This window comes from Xiphophorus hellerii, chromosome 5 (assembly GCF_003331165.1).
Source record: "Xiphophorus hellerii strain 12219 chromosome 5, Xiphophorus_hellerii-4.1, whole genome shotgun sequence".
NCBI lineage: Eukaryota > Metazoa > Chordata > Actinopteri > Cyprinodontiformes > Poeciliidae > Xiphophorus > Xiphophorus hellerii.
The window spans coordinates 1889401-1904284 of NC_045676.1; the positions used below are offsets into that span (position 1 = coordinate 1889401).

At 41.6% G+C, this 14884-nt stretch overlaps 2 protein-coding genes across 7 annotated transcripts in view; one reads left to right on the top strand and one right to left on the bottom strand.

Annotated features, from left to right (window-relative positions):
- The window catches only part of neurl1aa (neuralized E3 ubiquitin protein ligase 1Aa), a 64269-nt gene extending 60877 nt beyond the window's left edge, over positions 1-3392 (top strand). For both annotated transcript variants that reach the window (XM_032563533.1, XM_032563534.1), the window contains exon 6: positions 143-3392. In XM_032563533.1, coding sequence (XP_032419424.1) covers positions 143-384 — 242 coding nt within the window. In that variant the 3' untranslated portion in view covers positions 385-3392. The remainder of the gene's footprint in view (positions 1-142) is intronic.
- Positions 3393-5502: 2110 nt separating this feature from the next.
- The window catches only part of sh3pxd2aa (SH3 and PX domains 2Aa), a 91079-nt gene continuing 81697 nt past the window's right edge, over positions 5503-14884 (bottom strand). For all 5 annotated transcript variants that reach the window (XM_032561989.1, XM_032561990.1, XM_032561994.1 and 2 more), the window contains 3 exons: positions 14507-14556; positions 14238-14357; positions 5503-13197 (listed from right to left, as the gene is read on the bottom strand). In XM_032561989.1, the coding sequence (XP_032417880.1) occupies positions 11185-13197; positions 14238-14357; positions 14507-14556 (2183 nt within the window). In that variant the 3' untranslated portion in view covers positions 5503-11184. The remainder of the gene's footprint in view (positions 13198-14237; positions 14358-14506; positions 14557-14884) is intronic.

The window sequence follows — 14884 nt, forward strand, 5'->3', positions numbered from 1 at the left end:
AATTTGAATCAAGTTAATTGCAGGGTCTGTAACTAATTAATCGCAGTCATAATAGAAAAATAGAAAATAATAGAAAACTACATATCAACAAAATATGAGGATATTTCATGACGATGTTTCTTCCTTTGTGCTGATGCTGCAGGAACGACGCCCAGCTCCCCGGTCAGCCTCCCCAAGTCTCCCACGTTCCCGTCGGGCCGAGGCCCCTGGGCCGACGAGTGCTCCATCTGCTATGAGAACGCCGTGGACTCGGTCATCTACACCTGCGGACACATGTGTCTCTGCTACGCCTGCGGCCTCAAGCTGAAGAAGATGTCCAACGCCTGCTGTCCCATCTGCAGGAGACAGATCAAAGACATCATCAAGACGTATCGCAGCACATAAAGAGCGCCTCAGTCTGACCAACAGTCACAGTCGGTGACGTTCAGGGACTTTGTTCTCCTCCTCTGGAATTGGAGAAAGCTTTCAGTGAGGAAGAAGCTGAACTCATCTCGTCTTGGAGCCTTTAGCTGTGATTTGGGCCTGTTTGTGCCGAAGCTACCGACTCAGTTTGGGGCTGAATGTGTTGACGGCTCCTCCACATGTTGACTGACGCTCTGCTTGGTGAAGCACGCCTGCTGCACGTCATCCTCAGTACGTCACAACTTGTGTCTGTGTGATACTGGGTGCAGCTCGGCTGCTTTACCGTGATATTTGGTGTTAGAGAAGCCCAGCGGTGCTGAGTCTCCAGTAGGATTGTAACCTCTCTTTTACTCGTATAATCTAACGTACCTTGATGGTAGTTTTATTTCAAATTGTCGGTAGCTCTATTGTCGTGCTAGCTAGCTGCTTGTTCTGCAGTGTGGTGTGTCGCACTGAAATCAGCATTTATTGAAACCCATCTGCTGAAACAATCTCAAACCTGCAAACTCTGCAGCTCTGATTTCTTACAGAAAACACAAACTGTCATTTGGTTACTCCTCAGGACCAGCTGCCATTTCTGAATACAATTTTATCCAAATTCTACCTACAAAGTTCTGCCTGACACACTGTGAGTGTTGAATATAAAGAATCCTCCCCATCCCAAGAGTTAAAGGATTGTTGCCATCAGCCTCCTGCCTTAACGCACAGAACCTGTTCTGTGTTCCAAAAACCCCTGATGGAGAACCAAACGATGCTGCTGTGTGGCTCAGACTGCCACAGCTGTTCACTCAGAGGAGAAACAAAAAGCACACGAAATCTAACTATTTTTGTAGAAACCCATTTTCCTTATTGAATATTTTAGATGTAAGATACACTTTGTGACAAAAGTTTCATCAGCAGCAGAGATCCTTTACTGAAAGTTTAGTGGAAGGACAAAAGAAAAGTTCAAATTGATTATTTCTTTAAATGACTTATAGCCCTGAATTTTTTTTTTTGTATATAATTTATATTTATTGTAAAAAGAAAATGTAGTAATAATTCCAAGGTTTACCAGCTCAGGAAACAAATGATCATCCATTCTGTAGAAAGTCTTAAATCTGCATAAAAACAACCTCCCACCAAAATGGAAACGTTGTGTGTAGATGGAAAGAAGGAAAGCTGTTGATCAGATGCAGTCACGAACTCTTCCAAAAAACTGGAACTTTTGTTGCTCTGGAGTTTTTACAGATTTTTAGAACAAAGGATGGAAAAACGTCAGCTCTGAAAATCAGCTGGTGAGTTTAGAATGACTGTAAGATCATCTCCAAACTGTTTCATTCTACAGAGAGAAACATTTTTTAAGTGGACGACGTTCAGGGCAGCTGCCAATCTTCCCAGGAGTGGACGTCCCGGTGTCCACCCCGAGACAGTCCAAAGGTCAAAGAAGTGACAAAATATCGAAGGGCGCCAGCTCAGTCAGCAGCTCAAGCTTCATAACAGGACAATTAAAAAAAGCCAAGCATGTCATGGCTGGAGCAGCGGAAGGAAAGACGTGTGGAACAATGTCCTCTGGACGGATGAGACAAAAGCAGAGATGTCATGAACTGCTGTGCATTTAAAAGTGTTCTGGACTCAAACTGAGGCTGACACTCCGTCCAAACTGGGAATCAAGGTGTTACAATGACCTAGTCAAAGTCCAGACCTCCACCTGATGCAGTGCTGTAGTGAGACCTGAAGAGAGATGTGCAGAAGTTAACGTCAAAGTGGTTCTGCCAGCTGTTGGATCATCTGTGATCATCACACACAGCTTTTAAATTTTGGTTCACCTTTTCTCCTCCAGCCGACCGTAATGTGGTAGAGGTCAAAGGTCATCTGGGACCAGAAGATTAGAAGTTCTAGCATGTAAGATGGTAGAAGTGAGAGGACGGGCGGTGCTCTGAACGTAGACCTGCTCACGGCGGCCATGTTTCGGTTTGGTTTTGTAGATAATGAATTAACGGCTCTGAGTTTTGCTGCGGCTGCCGGGACGTTTCACTCGCCCTCCTCCGACGGTCTGGTTTGAATTCGCTACTGCTTTAAGAGATAACCCAACATTTGAATGTTAATTTATAAGTTTAACGAAATGTATTCACTTAAACTGAGGAAAAAGAACCAACTTTTTGTGTTTTTATTTTTATATTTGCTCCTAAGATTTCTCCTTGTTTTCTTCTTTATTGAAACCATGAGATCAGAAATGTGTTTGTTTGTACCTGATGCTGTGGAGAGACGTTTGCAGTACAATCAAAACCCGATTTCAGGTGTTTGCTGTAATTTATGGTGTTTATTTAGCCGCATTAGGGACCCTCACTCCCCGCCTCTGTGTTTATAGCACTTATTATATCAGTGTATAGTTATGGAAATGTCACTTTATGAGGCTACTGATTGTAATCTTGTAAGTGTTTAGGCCAGCGTTGCTCTCTCCTTATTCTGTGCAGACCAAATCAAAAAGCTGCCCTCTGCTTGTTACTTTTTTGGAATAAATCCCCAACCTGCAGTCTGTCTGTCAGACATTGACCTGTAAAAGATTTTATACTTTCAGTGTGATGCTGTTTTTCTTATCCTTCATGCACAGAACTCAAGACGCTCCTTGAATGTTATGAACCTGTAATGTAATATTTATTTGTCCATCACTGACGTGTGGACTGCTTTGGTTCATGTGTGTTTGCTTTTTTTTTCCTGCATCTATTCGATGTTTATGGAGCTCGGTTTAGTCACACAGCTGCACATTTACACTTTCTTTAAATCTCGCCGTCACGCCTGAGATGAAACCCTCCTTCTGTTCAACCAGAGTGAACATTGGGACCAAACGAACTTCAGAGTGGAACGCTGCTGGCGTTCCTGCAGAAAGCTGGAAAAACGATGTATATGCGCTCTGTTTGGTGACACAGAAATCTGTATTTTGTTTCCTTTTCATTTAAAGCGGCAGTGTGAGTTGGATGATTGCGGTTAATAAACTTTCCAGATGTGTTTGAGCCAAACGTTTTTGACTCATTATTAAAATACTGTCAGTAGAAAGTAACATTCATCAGTTTCTCTTTCATTCTGTGCTTGTAGTTTGGCGATGGCAGAGGGAAAGTGAATAAAATAATAAATTTTTTCATTTAGCGCTTTAGCCTTTTGGCTAACTTTGAAAACACTTAGCGCACTTAGCTTCTCCTAAATTAATTTTTCCAGATAAATTTTAAAACTCTGAGTTACTTGACTGTTTTGTAAACTTTCAGTTGAATAAAGTTCGACATAGTTAGAGGTATATATTCATGACTTTATTTTGAAGAGGGAGAAGACGGTCTCATTTTTAAATCACTTTATTACAAACAAACAAACAAGACCAAAATAGGACATGGACAGCAGAGAACAAGATATAAACATAAATTCACTAACTAAGAGCTTCATAAAACCAGGTACGTTAAATTGGTGCTTGAGGAATCTAGTCTGTCAAGAGCAGATGTAACATAGTTAATGTCATTACTTCCAAGTTTGGGTTCATGTGTAATGGGTGAAACAGCGCCCCCTCCTGGTGGTTGGCAGTGATAAATATACATCTCGTTGCCAGTTCATGAGAGATGAGCGCGAGGTAGGTTCACTGAGTTTGGTAAAATGTTATGTTAGCTTGATGCTAACATAAAATGCTATGCCTCGTAAGGTGCTGTACCTGCTGTGATGAACCTGATTCCTGATCAGTCGTTATTCTGTTCCATACAGATACAAATCATTTCATCTCATCCTGTCTCCTGGCCCTTATTCACACAGAATTGAGTTGAACTGAGCTAGAACCCGATCACGATTACGAGGTTACACAGATATCATTTGAATTGAAGATAGGGCTTTAATATTAGCTTCCGCTAAATTCGATGTCTGTGCTTTAGTATTAGCACAGCTAACGTTTATGATTAGTGCTTTAGGGTTAACACAACTAACTTTTTTGTAAATCGTTCCCGCCACTGGCCAAATGTTGTCATTGTATTCCCATCTGTCTCTGACCTCTGACCCCAGCCCAGAGGTCTGCGGTTGTGAAAGCTCAGCTAAAGGCGTTCTGAAGTTTTCTACCTCCTACCTCAGATCGTCTCCACACAAAGGAACTGACTGAGGATTATGAAGAAGATGAGTTATAACAAGAAAAGAAAGTGTGAGCGCACTTACCATTGTTCATCTGAGCATTCACATCTCTGCCACAGATCATCATCTCTCAATGTTAACATCCAACATTATGAGCTTTTTAGAATAAAAGAAGAAAAGAGCCACTTACAAAAGAATTTCATTCCAAATGTCAGAGCGGATATCGACCTTGAAGCTCGCAGCTTTATTCACATAAACTGCCGTCATTTTACAGGCTGGAGAAAGAGCGCCCCCAACTGGAAATGTTGAGGTATTTCACCCTGTTGGTTGGTTTTGGATCAGGGGCCAACAACCTTTACAGCTCAGTCATTTTTACTTTTAGCACGATAAAAGAAAAATAGGTAAAGCCACAAAATCTGCATGAATTTTCAAAACAATATGGATTACTTTTTTCATAATAGTAACTAAGATGTTTGTAAACTTTTTTGTTGTTTTTGGTTTAATATATTTTCTTCCGTGGGATATAAATTTTTATAGAATTTTTTTAAAGCAGTTTTCAGCCTATTGTCAAAACAAAAAATAACTTTATATATAAAATGTTAATATTGCTTACCCTTTTAGGAATTATTTGAGGAAATATGCATCATAGCATGAAAGCACCTAATTTTTTATGGTTTTTGCCAAAGTTAGCCATGTGGCTCAGAAGCTGTAGGTTGCAGATTCCTGCTTGGATGAATCATTTGAATTTGCTATCAAACACTGTGGACTGTTAGACATTTTCTTTTGCACCTGGAATTCAATTCAGTCTATCTTCTTCACATCAACATCTCTTGGGTTAAGAAAATTAGCTGGAATAACTTTAGACATGGATTAAAGCTCATTTTTAGAAAGTCTTAACTCATTTATCTCAATTTCTGTCTCATCCTTGCACTGAGTCCTTATGTCGGGTCTGCACTGTCCTGCATCGTTCCTCCAACACGCCTGGATCTAATGAGTGGGAAATAGTGCAAATAAGCAGGAGACGAGTGAAAACAGCAAAGATAATACATTTAATATCGTTTATCTTTTGGGCAGATACAATGTAAACATGTAGAAGATACAAAACAAGAGAAAGACACTGAGACTCATCAAAATGAAGCTGGAGATAAGAAACGGCCCTGTTTTCAAAAGGGAAGGTCTCAGATCGGGAAACATCCGGACTTTCAGTCCTCGTGGCACGTCTTCTGAAAACAAGGAGTCAGCGAGGCTTTAACCCAACGCAGAGAAAGAAAACAGAGGAAACATGAAAGAGTAGCACCTCGTTTGGTCCAACTGAAGGCCTGCAGTTGTTTGTTAGCACGGCTGGTAAACTGGTTCTCTGTCGGGATTTACAGAGCAGGATTTCTGATCTGCAGGAACTTTCTGGTGGGAGTTTTTGGCACTCTGCGTTCCACAGCAGGGAGGAGATGAACTCTGTTCTCTGACTGATCAGGATGTCTGGGATATGCTCACAATCAACTTTACTTAAGATGAACCTTTGTCCTAATTAAACTGAGGCCTCAGATGAAAACAGCCACAGCAGCGAGCTTCATTCCTCAACACAGCCTCTTCCTCTTCCTCCTTCTTCTCGATCTCTTAAACTAAACCAGAAAGTAAATTAAAAACCTGCAGAATCGTCCTCAACCTTCACTTCCTAAACCTGTCCAACCAAACCTGCTCCTCTCACCACCAGCACTCCCTCCTTCCACAAACTTGACTTCATTACATGCAAAGAAACTTTCCACATCCACTTCAACACCTTCAGTTTTCCTTTGAACAAAACAAGAAAGGAGCAAAGCGAAGAAAGAGACCGGCTCACACCTATTGTTTCCCAAAAACCTCCTCAAACACTTCAGGGAGATGCGGAATCTGAAATTAAATCCGATTCAAACACTGACCAACATGCTTTCACCGCCCATCTCCCTGCATCCTCCTTCACCTGAACACACCTGCTCTGAAACACACATCCTATCAACATTCTCTGAGACAACCAGGACATTTCAAGAGGAAGAGGAAACTTAGCTGTGTGGAGGAAGTGTGACATTTCATCAAGCTGTTTTTAAATGAATAATAACGGACTGTTGGGACGTCCAGAGGGATCTGGACAGCAGAGCTGCAGGTGGATGGAAACCAACAGATCCACAAACTTTTCTGCGTAAATTTAATTTTTTTTAAAAAGTCGCTGCTGCTGAGAGACCCTCGGATAAAAAGTCTGTTCTGGAATTATGCTGAGAGTTAGATGAGCAGCTTAAAATTATTCCCAATTCTCCATTAATTCCACTTCAGACTGAAAGAATGTCAAAGAGGAACCACAAGAGAGCTGCACAAAATGGGATTTTTGAAGTTTTAGAAAGTATAAAATGAAAAAGTAACAATTTGCTAAAGAAAAAAAAACAAAACATTGAATTTTCCCAAATATTCAGAATGTGACGTAATACCCAAATCAAAGTTTTTACTTTAATCTGCTGAGAAAAATCAAGGATTTCCCTTTTTCAGTGGCCTTATTCTACATAAACGTGGTTAATCCCAGAAAGAATACATTATTTTAACGTTTTTGAACTTTTGTAGTGAAACTGCAGCTTTTCAGTGCAAATTAGCAGGAATTGATCTAAAATGATCTTTTTTTTCCAGCAAATTTAAACTTTTACCAGATTTAATCTTTAGACAGATTTAAATTAAAGTTCATAGTTAAACTAAACTGACATGAATCTGCTGACCATTTTGCCAAATGTTCTCTTGTCCAAATTTCCAAAGTTTATTTTCTTTCCAGATGAAAACAGAAATCATATCTGATTTAGTTGTTTTTTCCAAGTTTTTTTTTAACTGTAAAGCTCTAAAGGTGAAAGGTTAGACATCTTCAACATTCGCTCCAGAGCTCTGAGGATGGTTTCAAGCTTTTCATTTAACTCTCAGCAGCAGATTTATTCCTGAAATTTGACTTAAAGTATTCAAACTGAAGGCTTTCTAGCCCCTAACGAGACGGAGAGCTGTGTGCGCTGACCTATAGCACGTCAGTGCGGCCTGCTGGGGGCTCTGCGCTGAGAAAAACATCAGATTTTTCTGTTTGGTGAACATCCAGGAAGATGATGGATGGAGCAGAAATGGGCTGGAGGAGGATTCGTCTCTCAGGTCTCTTGTTTACTGCCGAGACTCTCCGGCTGATGTCAGCGAGTGCGCCATCACCTACGCTTAAATGTCACCTTTACCGTGCGAACGGCGGCGAGGAGGTCTGACTGGGTCTGACAGCGAGGGAGGGGGGGAATGTCAGCAGAGACGCTCCTGTGGGTTGAGAAGGAGGACGCGCTCCCGAGGGCGAGGAAAAACAACAACACACAAAAATCTCAAAACTCCAGTCAGGCACGAACGTGACAGCTCAAAGCGGGGCCACTGAGGGCCCCTGAAGACGGGGCCCGTGGCTCTCCGCTGCCAGATGGATGTGATGTGACTCCGGAGGGGGTTTCAGTGGAGATCCTCCTGCTTTGGTCCGATGTGTTTCAGGGCCTCGGTTTGATCCAGGACGTCCATCCCCAGCACTTTTCTTTTTTCTTATTTTTTTTTTACATCTGTGGCGCCGTTTCTGTCTATTGCACATATCCTCACGGGTACATTTCAACTTTTGACAAATAAAACACAGAAAGAAAAAGAAATTTAAAGCATAGTTAAATGCTGCACAGGCAAACGTAGATTTGGTACAGAAAGATTTCCTTGAACAAAGGTTCAGAGCAATCAAACAAAGAAGTATGCAGTCATAACATGAGCTGAAGTGATTCAACACATTTACATAATGCCGTCGTCAGAAAGGGACCAATCAGCATGCTCACTCTGGGTGCAGTAATGAAACATCAACGCTTGTTATCCTTTAAGTCAGCTGAATTCATCTGGGTTCGGGTCACAGAGGTAACAACAACATTTCATCTGCATTCTGTCACTACAGCCACAAACCTTAATGGAAATGGATGAAAATGGAAGAAGTTGCTTGGATAAAGTCAGACGATGTTCAACTTCCTGACCTGCAAACAAAACTACCAAACTTTGTGTGGCAGAAGATTAAAGTACATCATCCCGACTGTCATGTAGCTGGATAGGTTGTAAGATTTCACACTGGGTGGGAAGTTCAGCAATACAACCACCCTAATGATAGTGATCATTCAGACCAAAGCATGTCCATGTGTTAAAATGGCCTAGTCAAAGTCCAGACCTAAATCCATCAGCAAATCTGTGACAAGACATGAAAAATGATCAAAGATGCTCTACTTCCAACCCGACTGATTTGAAAACTTATTGTAAGTGGAGTAAAATTAGATTTTCTAATTTTGTGGCATTAGAAAACCTTTGTCTTTAGTAGCAGGGGAGGAAGAACTGGACATAGAGGAGATCGACACAGTAAGCCTGAGGAGCCGACCATCTCCACACAATCCGGCTTCAAGGACTCGGAGTTTCTACACATGATGTTCCTGCCATAAACCAATAAAGACACTGAGGTTTGTGGTTGTAATGAGACACAATGTAAAAAAAAACATTTTATTAACTTGTCTTAGTATTATGTTTAAGGTGCCGTACCCTGGAAATCCCCTACTGGAGGGAATGCTTGTGTCTTGTTTTTTTCAGTTATGATCCATAACTAACGAAGGATGGAAGGTGGAAGGAGAACAAAATCAAGATCTTCACCTTCCAGCTCAGCTCAGCACAGCAGCCTGGAGCAGAGCTCTCACTTCCCTCTCCATCACTCATGAACAATCTCCAAGATACTTGAACTCTGATTGAGGCAGAGACCCAGATAATTATTTGATGAATAGATCCTTAGAAAGGGTGAATATGCTGATTGTTAAATCATAAAAACCTCATAATAAATATGCTTTTAAATCAGGCATTATGTAAAGACCAATAAGGATGAAGGAAGTGCTCGTGCTTTGCTAAAGTTGCAGCCCACAGCATAAAAAAATGCAAAAATAAATTACTGTCTGATACAAAATTAAATAGTAACAAATCAATTCAGTAAATTTAGCTGCACTATGATTGAAAAATAAAGTAAAATTTCTGAGATACTCACTGACCAGCAGCGCATTTTTATTCTTGCACTGAGGTAGAAAATCTTGTAGTACCTCTCAACCTCCACACGAGGTCTCTGTTTCGCCAATTGTACCAAAACAGCTGACTTTCACATCAAGAGTTTGAGCTGCAAATTTAAATAAAAATGACAAAAACATTGAATGAGTAATATGCTGAGTATTTACTGCATCTTTAAATTACTGCACCACAAAACAAGTTTTAAAGTGCACTAATTTCCCAAAACAGAACCGCTTCGTTCCTCGTTATTGCCGTTGTGCAATCACAGAGCAAAGAAAATAATTTTATGGTTTCGTTAAAATAGACTCTGAGCAGTTTATGTACTCTGTTAGAGATTATGATACTGTCCAGCAGAAACATAATAAAATAAAATACACATAAAGCCTAAAGTGTGTCAGAAAATGTATTTCAGCTGTCTTGAACATCCGTTGATTGCGAATCTGAAAGTTCAGCTATAACTCTGAATGTGATGTATCACAAGGTATTATTGATACTTTTGTCCATAATTGCAGTTTTATTTGCAGGATATTGGGATACTTGTTGAATAAAAATTATTCAAAACATTAAAATTAGTTATTAAGACTCTATTGGACAGCATTAATAATATTTTTTTTTTTTACATATTGTTTCCATTGTTCTTTAATTTTGTGAAAACATGTCAAGTTCTTCCAGGAACAGAAAAAGTTTTAAATATTTGTAATTAAAAGCCTGTTCATTTTTTTTCCATAAATAACAGGTAAAGTAGAAAATGTTTATTTTGCCAATGAAAAGCTGTTTCTATTGGGTGTGATCACATTTTGAAAGTGTCCCTGGGATTTATTTCACATGTTGCAGTGACAGCAGCTTTATATTGCATACATGAAACAAAACACATATAGGAACAGATTTTTCTGGAGATAAAATCTTTGTAAGCTAATTGTTTTGTCTGGAATTTTGGTCTAAAAGGCATACATTAAAAAACTAAATATCCAACTTCCAAGTTTTTCCACGTCACTAAATACACGTTTGAATATCATAACACCTTGAGGAATGTAAGCACCAGTTTAGGCCAACTTGTTTGTTCAGAGTTAGTTTGAACTTCAAACAGATGTTCCAAGACGGCAGAAATAATTCTCAGAGGAAGACTTGCATCAAAACGTGACAATGAAACAGACATGAAAAAAGAGAGATTTCATAGTCGTCTTCGTCAATCTGTTTGATCAGGAACTGGAATCAGGATGCTTGGAACTCTGAAGCGGTAATAGTAAAACTCTTGGTGGTGTTCGCAGGACTATGGCACTCTTGAAGAAAGATTTGGTTGATTTAAAGTTCTGCCATCAGGTGATCAAACACAAAAGGCACTTATTGGCCATCATAATCAGCAAAGCCAGTATCCTGCTTGGCTTCTGCAGAATCGAAACCTCTCCCTTAATATGTCAATGTTTTTCTCTGCCTTCCTGCTTCAGAGGTGTTCTGTTTTTTTCTCTCATTCTCTGAAAAATTTATTGTGTTCTTTCCTATTTCCTCCATCTTTTCATAAGTGTACATTATCAAGGACATATTGCTTAAGGGAGGTTGGGGGTAACATTCTTAGGGGCTCACGGCCCACAGCTCTATGGAGACATCATATAAGGGGACTGGGTTTCATTTTTTCCGCTCCAGGTAATTAGACGGGACCCAGCCCTTGCGGGGAAGCAGGCTGTCCTGCACCTGGCAATACCACCATCCGTTGGGGTTTCTCTCCAGAACCTCTAGACATGTTCCTTCAGTGAAGCCCATAGTCTCCTCGTCGCCACGGTAGTCTGCGATGGACACGTACACATCCCTGCCGAGGTTATTGTGGATTAGCTGGCTCTTCTCGATGGGCTTGGGACGCACTGTGGACACTGGGATCCCGTTGCGCTGGCTCACTCTGCTCAAGGCATCAGGGACATTGGAGGTGCTGAAGGCGGTTCCTGAGCATCCCAGACCGGAGCGCTCAACTGGCCTCGTCTGGCTTTCGACGACAACGTGGGGTCGTACAGTACTGAAGGAGGCATTTCTGCGAACTCCGAGAGTAGCAGAACCAGAGCTGTAGTGGTCACTCCTGCCGAGGGACTCGTTTCTCCGTAAGGAACCAGTCATGTAGTGGGAATCCTTAGAGGTCTGTGATGTGGTCACAAAAACAGACTGGGGCCTGACCGCCACCTGCCGTACACCATTTCTCATCCGTACGCCTCCGTTAACCAGTCCAGAGGGTTTGGAGAAGCCTCCGGGGGGCTTGGAAGGAATCGGAGGAGAATTTCCTCTCAATCCTTGGTGCTGCTGGGTCAGACCCTGAATGTTGATGTTATTCAGGGCTAAAACATGCTTCTCATTCTTCTCCAGGCTGTTAGACTTTTTCCCACTATTTCTTTGTCCATTTGACTCCAAAACACTTGGATCACCCACCTTCTTGACCGGTTCAAGGTAATAAGAGGGAGCCCAGCCCTCCTCTGAGCCCCAGCGGACGTACCACCAGCCGCTCTCCTGCTTCTCTAAAACCTCAACTTCCACTCCTGCCGGAAAACTGATTTCAGAGTCCTGGACCTTCTTGTAGACATCGACAGAGCGGTACAAGGTAGGGCCTTCCACATCTGAGTCCCCTCGGCTCCCCTTAGAGTATACAGAAGACAGATCGGACGTACTGCGTGAACACATGGAACCCTCTGAGGAGATAACAGAAGCTGTCTCCGAGTCATCCCCGCGAGTCGGTTTGAGGATATGTCGATACTGACTGGCAGGCCTCAGCTGCCGTCTCAGAGAGCTGATGTCCATTCTCTCAGGGCTCTGGGGTTCTGATTTGGTCAGGAGGGGTTTAGGTCTGACAGACGGCTTGGGTCTGGTGGAAGGGCTCTGACCGATTCCTGGTTCGATATCCCGCTTAAGGGCGGGACTTTTCTTTGGACCTCTGACTAGTTCGTCTGATGAAGAGTGAGGGCTGCTGTCCTGAGACCTCATGTCTACATGTCTGCCAAGTGTCTGGCTTCTTCTGCTCATCTCTGGCGTCATCGTTTTCCTGGTTAGACCAGCTAAAGGGGAAGATCCAGAAGGTTTCCTTGGGACTGTTGAGGAATGGTAGCTCCTTGGAGAGCTGGGTACACTGGAACCTTTAACTCTGGTTCCTTCAACACCACTGCTCAGTCTGAAGCCATCATTCTCATAGATACACTCCTCCTTACTGACCTCTTCCACAGATCTGAACGAGGTTCTTCGATGAGCGAAAACTGGGGAAGCTTTGCAGACCGGAGGTGAAGCTTTATTTGACGGAGGGGAGCTATGGTACTTTTCAGAGACAACATTGCTGGTCTTCACCTCTTGGGAGCGCTCGTTCTTCAGAAACTCACTGTCAGATTCGCCCTCGCATCCGATTGCGGGAATATCATACTCCGGTTCCTCATACACTGGCCTGCTGGGCTGCTCCGTGGCTTTGGAGGAAGGGTTGAGAGACTGGGGGGCCTCCTCTGAGTCTTGCTTTTTGATCGGGGGAGCTGGTGGAGGGACTTTGGGGCGGGTGAGAGTGCTGCTCCGTCTGCTGAGGTTGGGCTTCTTGCGCTTGTCGATGTAGGAGCAGGGGGCCCAGCCTTCCATCTCCCCAATCTGCACGTACCACCAACCTCCTGGGTTCTTCTCTATCACCTACACAACAAACAAACCCATGTTAGTGCAGTCAAAGTCACATGCAATTAATTTTGCTTTGAATTAAATTAAATAGAGTTTTCAGGTTTGTAAATATTGACTTCTCATGCAAGTTACAAAAATTTGGAGGTATTCAACCAGTCGGTGAGACAGTTCGTGAGATCAACGTGTAGGGACGGGACAAAAGGTGTGCACCCCTCGCCCAAGTTTAATGTGTCAACTATAAACCTAGCTTCATTATGCATTGATACGCACAGTGGAAACAATCTTAAAGCGACAGCAGACACTAACATCCAGCTCTTCCTTCTCCCCACTCTTGGGGGTTCAACCAATCAGCCCCAAAAATAAAATAAAGATGCTCCTGCATTGGCTTCTTTCCAATAGTATATGAAGTAACATTGTGTCTGGTATTTCAGCTTTCTAAGCTGCATTTTCTTTATAATATTTTAGATATGATCTAGGAAAACATTTGTGAATAGGCACAAATAATTCCCATATAATTTGGAGTTTTGTTCCAAAGAAAGACCTGTGAATACCAAACTGCAAATTGGTTGGGATTCACTATATTGCAATAGAAGACACTGATTCTTTACAAAGTCTATTTTAGTTTATTTAGTCTTATAATATTTGACATTTTAAATACTCAAGCATTTTATTTCTAAATTCCAATATAGGGGCCTTATTTTTTAATTTTTTTAAGAGAGGACATTTTGGAAGAAAAAGCATTTAGAAAATGTATTAATCAAAATACTGATTGGTAGAATAATAAAAAACGGTTAGTGTACGACACTTATATGCTGTTAAATGCTAATAAATTTCTTCCACAAATGGCTCCCATGATGTTTAATGTCTTGTTTATAATCACGAGTCCCTCATGAAGCCCCCCTAAGGGATCTCCCACAGAGTCTTTATCTTTCCGCCCAGAGGAAACTCTCCACATGATCTCATTAAAACGTGTCTCAAGGTCGCACTCCGCTGACATACATATGCGATCAGCCCTCTCTCATCTCTGCAGCAACACTCTGCATCTGTCCTCTTACATCAGCCTTTTGTCCTCCACGGAAACTGATGCCATCGGAGATGGAGGACTGGAAATCTGCTATGGTGTAATACTCTGCTTCCACAGCAGGGGGCTCTGGTGGCTTTGGTAACTGGAGACCCTAAAAAGGAAGGTAAAGAAGATGGATTCATGCAACCATTCTTTATAAATAATGTAACACGTATAAAATCAATCTATTTTACAGTTAAGGGGAAAATTACGACTCATAATGTTTTTTTTTATTAGCAGGGAGTTTGTGATTTGTCTCACCAAGTTGGTTTCTCTTCTTGGGGGAGGTTTCTGCCTCAGATTTGGAGACCCTGACAAACACAATAAATCTCCTCAGTCTGGTCAGAGTAACAGAGCAGCAATAAAATCTGGTAAACAGAAACTTCACGCAATTTTTAGTTTGTGAGAGAAAACAAAATCCACAAAAAGTCTGAAAATCCTCATGTTAGATCTACAAGCTACGATGGAGCATTAGGGCCATACTAAGAAAAAAATGAAATTACTAGAATAAAGTCATATTATTAGAAGAATAAACTCATACGACAGTACAGTCATAGTATTACCAGAATAAATTTGTAATATTATGATTCTCGAGATTTTATGACCTTATGCCCATAATTTTTTTTATTTTTTCCCCTA